The sequence below is a fragment of the Monopterus albus genome, unplaced genomic scaffold (assembly GCF_001952655.1).
Source record: "Monopterus albus unplaced genomic scaffold, M_albus_1.0 scaffold41.1, whole genome shotgun sequence".
Classification (NCBI taxonomy): domain Eukaryota; kingdom Metazoa; phylum Chordata; class Actinopteri; order Synbranchiformes; family Synbranchidae; genus Monopterus; species Monopterus albus.
The window spans coordinates 2,892,848-2,902,271 of NW_018127921.1; the positions used below are offsets into that span (position 1 = coordinate 2,892,848).

General features: G+C 39.6%; 1 protein-coding gene across 1 annotated transcript in view; it reads left to right on the forward strand.

Annotated features, from left to right (window-relative positions):
* plxna4 (plexin A4) overlaps nt 1-9,424 on the forward strand; it is a 328,946-nt gene that overhangs the window by 293,865 nt on the left and 25,657 nt on the right. The window contains exon 28 of the mRNA XM_020599492.1: nt 2,510-2,613. Coding sequence (XP_020455148.1) covers nt 2,510-2,613 — 104 coding nt within the window. The remainder of the gene's footprint in view (nt 1-2,509; nt 2,614-9,424) is intronic.

The following is a 9,424-nucleotide window of genomic DNA, read 5'->3' on the forward strand; positions in this document are numbered from 1 at the left end:
AGTGCATACCGGAGGGAATCTGCCTGCGTGATAGCTAAGTGAAGAGATTGGTTTATCCTTTTGACGACACTCCTGGATAAAATTGTTTTATGGCCTCTTTTGGGCAGGATGTGTTGTTCTATTATTGTTTTATGACAGCAGGGAATTGGAAATATTCAGAGTTAGCAGGCCACTCACTTTGCATGTGAGTGATTGTGAGTATAGGAGAGAGAAAATGATTAAATTAAATCTCACAAGAGAATCCGTATAAAATATTTTTACAGTGCTATAGTAGTAGTATGTATCCAACTTGCTGCATAGATTAAAAGAAATTTCTCTCATGATGAGACCATAAACAAAGCACACGTTTGACATACTGTATCTTTTAATGATTATATTTGCTTTTTTTGCAAGTTGTGCTGTTGTAATTACTATTTTTAGACTTGATTACAATTCTTCAGTAGAAACAAGCTTTCCCTCTGTTTTATTTTGACTCACTTTTTCATTTGAAAAAAATATTCTATGTTTACATGCATGTATAATATCACCGACTCTCGTGATCTCTGACACACATACAAACACACACAGACTGATTGCAGTGGCAGATAAGGCTAATGGGATTGCTGCAGGGCTGTCCTGAGTCAGATTGGCCAGACAGGTTATTCCAGGTATTGTTTTTAATTTCCTTCTGCTGCTATCAATGGTCCTCTTCAGGGCTACAGAGTAGATACAGTAGGTCCACCTCAGCCTTCCCCTTCACCTTCAGTTTCTATACACTTCCCACAGCCCTCAACTCCTTTGCTTAAGCCCATAAAGCCCCCAAGTCTGGTTTCACACCAAGTTTATTCTTTTATTTATTCCTTTCTGAAGTTTTTCTTTTTCTTCTTCATTTGTTTACTGAGCCTCAACTGGAGACAGGCACTCATTTGCATCTTTATGGGAAGATGTACTGTATAGACAAAAACAACAGGAGAATCCTTATTTCCTGCAGATTTCAGATGCTAGCACAATTCTGGTTGATTCTCTGAAGACAGGCCTCATCATGCATCACAGTGATTGCTGAATTGTTTTCCTGTTTGTGATCAGAATAAGAGATGACAGTGGCCAATGAAACTGGGAAGCTCAACAAGGAGCACAGGCACAACAACGTATTCATAAAACCCATGATGTCTGCAAAAAGAGTAGAGGAATCATCTCCTTGTTTGTTTTCAAGATGGCTTTTCCTTTTACTTGTGATAATGTTTCTGGGGTATCGTGAGAAGCTTCTGTCAAAGTTTTTCACTTGTTTCGTGCTAAAGTTGCTCACACTGTGGGAAGCCTGGTGTGTATATATAGCGTAAATGTAATTTAGAACAATAAGGCCATGTAAATGGCCACCCTGTTGTTCACATGAAAGACTCTTTCATGTGCACTGGAACTTTCTTGTTGACAAGTATGGAAATACTTTATGTTTACAACTTTGTTCAGTTTCTTCATTTAGATTTGGCATATATCTGAGTCTGGCCCACTTCTACCAAAGCTCCCAGCCATTACCAATCAGAGCATCTACTCAGAGGGCTTAGAGCATTGGATGGAGGTTTCACAAGGGAAAAGCATGGACCAATAGTGCCTTCAGAGAGCAGAGCAAAAGGGCCAATGCTGCAGGTGGAATGGGAAGTGCCCAAGCCCTGGGCATGCAGCTGTAATAACATCCATCCATCGCACAAGTGAAAGAGATGGGAAGAAGCAAAGAGGGACAGCTTCATACTAAAAAGAGTAGTGTGGGTGATTAATTTAACTAATCAGTTGTTATAGTCTCCTGTGTGTGCTAGTTCTGTTTTGGTTCTATTTCTCTTTGAATTTCTCATCTACTCCTAGGATTTGGTGTTTTTTCTGCTCTTGTGTTCAAGCTTTTCATGATGGTGTGAACTGGCTGCTCTGAAAAAAGACCTCAATAGATGAAGATAGAAACAGTGACAACTCTTGCAATTTTCCTGCTCAATGACGAGAAAAGATTGTTTTTTTCTAGTGTTGATATTGTTTTGTTTTTTTATAATACAAGAATTACAAAGTAAGGTTAGGTAGAAACTAACCTTATTTTATTTCCTGGGAACAAATTAGATTGCTACACATACAGTAAGTATACATAATGACAACAACAGAGGTTCTTAGAACTTTTGAGCCTGTTGTTACTCACATAAAAAAATACATTATTAATAATAATAATAATATACTGTTAATCGATGCGACTATATCCTTAAGGTTTGGGACAAACCCAAAATCGAACATTAGGACAACCACCAAAACCCATTGTTTTGTTTTGTTTTTTTGTTGTTGTTGTTTTTGTTGTTTTGTTTTTTCCCGAAAGGCATGTCAGCACACCAAGCACCATGGCAAGATTTTGACATATGACAAATGCACAGAAAAGGTGTGAAAACAGAATCTTCTTGGCACAGGAAACTAATAAGAGAAGTAAATATTGTCAAAGGCTTAGCGCTGGGTGAATATGATGGTTACGTTCTGACCATTTTGAGTTTACTTTTCTCTGCAGAATGGCGCCAAGGTCGAGGACAGCGCATGATCCTGCAGGATGAAGATGTGACCACAAAAATTGAGGGTGACTGGAAGAGACTGAACATGCTGGCCCATTATCAGGTGCGCCTTCAAAATGTGAACCACAGTAACCTGCATTAAGCACATTCCATTGCCAGGCATCAGTATTAAACATGTTTAAACCAATAAAAAAAAAAATAGAAGGCCCAGTGTTTTAATAATTGTAAAACTACAGTAGTATGTTTCCTTGGGGTCTGTGTTTGTGTGTTGCACACCCGTGAGTGTACAAGTTTTTGTTTTTTTTTTATCTTTAAGTTAACACTGACATAAATGTTTTTAACTTAGACATTTTAATACCATTTCAAAGAGTGAGCATTTAGAAGTCAAAGTTTTAGATTTCCCAGAAAAAGAATTATTGCTATCTACAAAGACTTTCAAACTGTTTCTTCTGCTTGGAGCTTGTAATTGATAGTTTCACATCTTTTTTCCTTAGAAGAAAGGTACAGTTGTTTTCACTCCATTCACAGCTAAGGTACGCAAACACAATACTGAAACATCTCTGAAGCATTAAGAACAATTTTATACAAAACATAAGATGATACTGATATTCAGTATTGTACATTTTTTGGGTTTTAATTAGCCTGTCACTTATTTAGCAGGCATCATTTCTGTGTTTATACTACAGTATATCTATCTTCCTCTCAACTAATCTTGACATATTCCTCTTAGAGTTTATAGTCTCCACTAAGCTCCAAACTTCTGTGATGAAATGTGTTTCTATATGTAGGAGTCTCCAGTAAACACAGTGGGATTATGCAGATACCACTGTTGATTTATCATCATCTATAAATCAATAATTTGTCTCACCATGAACAACAAATGCATATTTTCATTGCACAGCTGTTACACAATCAATTGGGATAACACTGCATGAGTACAATGTTGACAGGCAGCATGTAAAGTGGAATAGATCCACACTTATGTGTCATGTTTTAGGCTGGATAATGTGCTTTAAATGACAGAGCGCCACTTTCTCACATCCTGTCAGCAATTCTTTGCCAAACGATACTGTAAAGCATCCACACAATGCTCTATCAGCATCCATACCTTGTTTTCCTGGTCTTTATTATTATCATTGTATAGTATGGATGCTGATTCAGCATCCATACTATGTTATCCAATTATTTATTCTATGGATGGTTGCAAACAACCCAAAAAAAGCATAAAGAAAAGTATATTAAGACTAAACCTAAGAGGCATAAATAAATGTGGAAAAAACAGCTTATTTTTTTTTTTTTTTTTTTTTTTAACAGTTTAGTGGTCTAAGTCCTTGTTTGACAGGGACACCAAACACCACCACCAAAGTTATCTGTCAGGTGGAGGGGAATGATTCAAGGCGAGGGAGGGAAGTGACCAATAACAGAGTGACACTTGGAGTCTTGTGTGGCCAAGTGTCAACTTCTTTCCTACATACAGTAGATTTTGTTGGCATAGATTTATAGAAGAGCCATGTCAGCGGTCAGAGACACATACTCTGTGTAAAGTTACTGTAAGAAAAGATCTGAATATGCACATTAACAGGAAGCCAAATAAAGACAAACACATAAAATACCAAAGATTTCTCACTCATGAAACACACAAATACCTTTATGCAGAATGACATACAAATACATAGCAGGTGTTTTGTCTCTCATGAGTAGTTGCTGTCCATCCATGCAACCAATATAAATCTGAATGAAAAACAGGTCTGCTTTGTGAGCACTGTGTTAATAATTTCAGCAGCAAAGCAGGCAGCTGCTGTCCCCTCAAAGTGCAGTTTGTGTGGTGCTTAAATTAAATGTCAGCAGCATCAAGCATCAACAAACTTTGAGTATGAGGCAGGGGTAGCATGGATTAGGGGGCTGATTTGAGTTCGAGATAAGATAATGAAGACAGAAGTTAATTCATTTTTTTCTGGCTGAGGAATAACGGCAACTTTTCCTTGACAGACCATGAAAAAAAATCAACACATCAACACTCCCATCCACTAAAGATTTGCCAACAGGCTAAGCAAAAGGGAGGGGGGAAAAGTACACCATCCTTCAGTTCTGTGTTTTTATGCATCAGGAGCTAAAAAGCAATTGTATGGACCTCACCAACTTCTATAAACAAACAGCCTCAGGTGACAAAAACACAACAGATTTCAATATGTTGTTACTGTTTGCCAAAACTAAACCAACATTCATAAATAAGGTGGCAAAATAAAAGTACATCCTATAATTCAGTAACTTGTAAAACCACCTTTAGGAACAATAAGTGCCTGCTCAAGAGGGATTTCTTGGGTTTTTCTTGATGTAAAGTACCTGGAGATGATTTTTGTTGTGAATTGGTGCTATACAAAAAAATAAAATTAATTTAACTGAATAACTTGAAATGCATGTATTCTGTAGGACTTTATCAGTCTTTCACATTGTTTTGGAGAAATTTTGACCCACTCTACAACATTGCTTCAGTTCATTGATGTTTGATGGAATTCATTGATACACCACTCTCTCAGCATCCTGCCACAGCATCTCAGCAGGGTTGAAGGCTGGGCTTTGACTTGACCATTTCAACACATTGATTTTTTTTTTCTTCTTTAGCTACTCAGATGTAGCTCCCACAGTCCAAAGACCAAAGGTCCAAAGGTTGATTGGTGACTCTAAATTGCCCCCAGGAGCGGTTGTGTATTTAGCCTCAGGGGTTTCACGTCAGTGACTTCAGTCCCAAGACCTAATAATAAGAGAGGGTTGTGTCAGGAAGAGCATGCAGTTTAAAACCGTGCCAAATTACTCATGCGAATTGGATTTGCTGTGGTGACCCCTAATGGGAACAGCTGAAAGTAGTAGCAGTAGCCACTCAGATGTAGATTTGCTGATGTGCTTGGAATCACTGTCCTTTTGCATGACCGCGTTTTGGTCAAGCTTAAGCTGATGGACAGACAGCCCCACATTTGTCTCAAAAATATTCTGGTATAAAGTTAAAGCCCAAGTAAAGTAGAAATAAATATGCATTCTGAGTTTGTCACACCAAGGGAAAATGTGTTATTAACCAGCCAGCCAAACTTGAATGATTAAAATAGCGCCAGGCATATAAAATCAGCGTTCAAAATTTGGAATAAATAAAATAGTATTCTCTGCCCTGAAACACTGGGAGCATGTCTGGTGAAGACACTGAATCCACGCCTAATCGCAGAAATTTGTCACTTGTCCTCACCGTGGATATATTAAGGGAGAACATGTAAGGAAAGATGCATTTGCAGCGTGAAAGCATAGCTAGCAACTAAACTGTAGTAGTAGTAACTCATCACCTAACAGAACTGGTGCTTTTGCAATAGGGCTCTACAGGAGCATTTCATCAAAGAACACTGAGTGACAGAAACATAGTGGGTTGTTTTGGTGTTTATGGAGCCTCTTCTCCTTTGTGTTGGTGTTTGAATGAGAGCAGGCTGTGCTCAGCTCCTACACACACAGAGCAGACAGCTGCTGTCACCGCAGTGTAGACAGGGAGCTCAGGCGAAGAGTAAGTGAAACTAAAGTTTACAACACCTTTGCTCCTTACTGTATGTGCAAATAAAACCTTTGTGAGTAAAAAGCCAGTTGGGGTAATTTAAGAAAACAAGCTAAGAGCTAACTGTGATCTGTCCAGTGCAGCAGCTGCATGGGCCCCTTTGTGGCTGTTGTCTGTCTCTCTCCACCAACTACGGTCAGCTCACACCTGCTCCACCACGTTCACTATTCATATGTTACCACTTTTGTCATAGTTTAATACTGAGGCAGCAGCATTCATGTCATTTCTGTTAAAAAAAAAAAACATAACAGTGGTGGTAACTCTTCATCTGTCCTCATATCGAGTGCTTCTAAAAACAAAAGTAAATGTAAAGCTCTGTGCACTCTAGCTTTTATAACATTACAGTGTTGGGGGGAAGCGTTATGTTCAGGATGGCTCCAGTGCATCATCGAGCAATGATTTCTGCCCCCACCCAAAAAATCCTGGACTCAAAAATGATGAGTGTTTTACAGTCCACAGTTCAGAAATACATAGTTCTCAGGCTTTTCACATTTTCCTCAACTATTTTCTGACATGTATAACATGTTTAGAAATAACTCACTGACTTTGCTTTGCCCCAACTTTAAGTTCTTGTCATCTCAGTGACTGGAGATTTCCCAGGTACTGTGGCTGCAAAACATGCGCCCGAATCGTCATGCCTCCACCACCATGCTTAACAGTTGGTGTGAGGTGCTTATTGTGATATGCTGCGTTCGGTTTTCGCCTAACATGGCACTGTGCATGATCACCAAACAGCTCCACTATGTTTCATCAGTCCAAGGGATGTTGTTCCAGAACTGCTATGGTTTGTTCAGATGCAGTTTTGAAAACCTAAGTCATGCTGCCATTTTCTTTTTGGAGAGAAGGATCTTTTTTTGCTAGGCACCTTTTTGTGAACGCCATTTTTGTTCAATATTTCGCTAATTGTGCTGTCATGAACATAAACATATAACATGTTTACAAAGGCCTGCAGTTCATGTGATGTAGCTCTTAGGTTTTACGTTAGATTTCTGATCATTAAAGAATCTGACCTTAGACTGAATTTGCTGGGATGCCCACTCCTGGAAAGATTGGCAGCTGTCTTGTAGGCTCTCCATTTGTAAACAGTCTGTAGAACGATGAATCTCCAATTGTTTGGAGTTGGTCTTATAACCCTTCCCAGAATGATGAGCAGTGATAATTGCTTCTCTGAGGTCATGGCTGATGCTGATGTTTGTTTTTTTGTTTTTTGTTTTTTCTTGGCATGATGTCAACACACACCTCAGTGCTCCAGAACACCAAACTTTCAAACGTTTTTGTTGCTTTTATAGAGGTAGTCACATCTCTTAATGATTGACTAATCCTGTGCATTTGTATAGTAACACCTGGCTGCCAATCACTCTCTTAAAACTGTGGAAGTAGAAATGGTGCACTTCTGTTTTCCAACCTGGTTTCTGAATGATGTTTTACTTTTGGGAAACAGTAACCACATATTGAAATGTATTGTTTTGTTGTTGTTACCCAAGGTTCTTTTTAATATAGAAGTGGGTGAGATCTACACAATTGGTGTTTTTTTTTTTTTTTGCCCCTGATGAATTAAAACATAGCACTGAAGGAGGGTGTGCTTTCTTTTTACCATGACTGTAGAATCATATGTTGTCCTTGCTGCCACCAGCCTAACTCACCCACGCATGACAATTTGAATTAAGAGTTTGATTTCCTGTTCAGGAAAACATAGTATCTACAAGCATTGTGTGGCATTTACCATATCAGATCTGTCGGCCCCATAATCAGACATTTTTCTTCCCCCCCTTCTTCAGAAAACTATGCTCCGCTTGCAGCCTTTATCCTCTCCTCCAAATGTTAAAATGTTAATTCCCCAAATGGCACTCCTCCTGTTCTCATTTCATTATGTTCCATTTTGCTTTGCTCATTTTAAATCCATTCAGTATATAAGAACAGTGATCAGGGAGCATGCTGAAGGGGTGTTAAAGGGGTGAGGAGTTCCCCACAAAGGAATAACAAAATTTGCCCTGTGGATCTCCTGCTTACAATGATATAAACATATTATGCATAAGGAGCAGATTGAGTGACTGAGTAAAATAATAATACAATTCTAATTCCGCCCCCGGCTCACACACATGTGTACAAAAGGCCCCTGGTCCTTATTCCCTGTCCCATCCACCCACACTATGATAGAGATGACTTCAATTAACCCTGTGGCATGGGTAGCCAGATTATGCAGAGTAGGGGTATAACTGTGAGTGCGTGGAGCACAGCTGGGACAGACTCCATCCCTGTTGTGTTAATTGAATCCTGGCTGACTTGGTAAGGACGAGTGCATGACTGACTCATTCATTTACACATTTATTTACACATAGACCAACATAGACACACTGCTTGATTCTTCACACCTTTATACACACACAGGTATTACTGAATAGAGCCTGTGGGATGTCCTCTCACATAGGCCTGTATAACACTTTCCTTAACACTCCCTCTCCTTGTCAGTCATCATATGTATGTCAGAATTAGAATCTGCTTTATTGGCCAGGTGTGTTGGACACACGGGGAATTTGACTCTGGTACATCAGCTCTCAGTGAGCAGACAGTAAACCAGCATAAGGCTGTGTAATATAACAAAAATAAGCAGTATTCACAAGCAACCGAAAGTGCAAACAATGTAGAATAAGCAGTATAAACAGACAGTAACAATGCAGACAACAAAGGAATATTCATTGAAATGAGATGAATAGGGATAAAACAGAGTACTTAGGAACTGTAGACCTGTACGAGTCTGTATAATCTGTACAATGTATATACACAGGTATTGCACTGAGGTTTATTGTCCAATCATATGGTCATCATATGGGGGCGGCTGTGGCTCAGGAGGTAGAGCGGGTCATTTCCTAACTGGAGGATTAGTGGTTTCATTCATGGCTTGTCCAGTCAACATGTCGAAGTGTCCTTGACAAGACACTGAACCCCCAGTTGCTCCCGGTGATGTCACCGCTGTGTGAATGTGTGAGTGTTTGGGAGTTCAAATGGGTTAATGGCCGAGTAGTGTAAAAGCGCTTTGAGTGTGCTGTAAAAGCATAGAAAAGCACTATACAAGTATAAGACCATTGGTTAAGTGTTCATCAGGGTGACAGCCAGGGGGAAGAAACTGTCCCTGTGCCTGGTTGTCTTGGTGCACAGTGACCTGTAACGCCGTCCAGAGGGGAGGAGTGTACAGGTCCTCCATGGAGGGCAGGCTCACACCAATGACCTTTTCTGCAGACCTGACTGTCCGCTGAAGTCTGTACTTGTCCTGTTTGGTTGCTGAGCCAAACCAGACAGTGATGGAGGTGCAGAGAACAGACTCGAT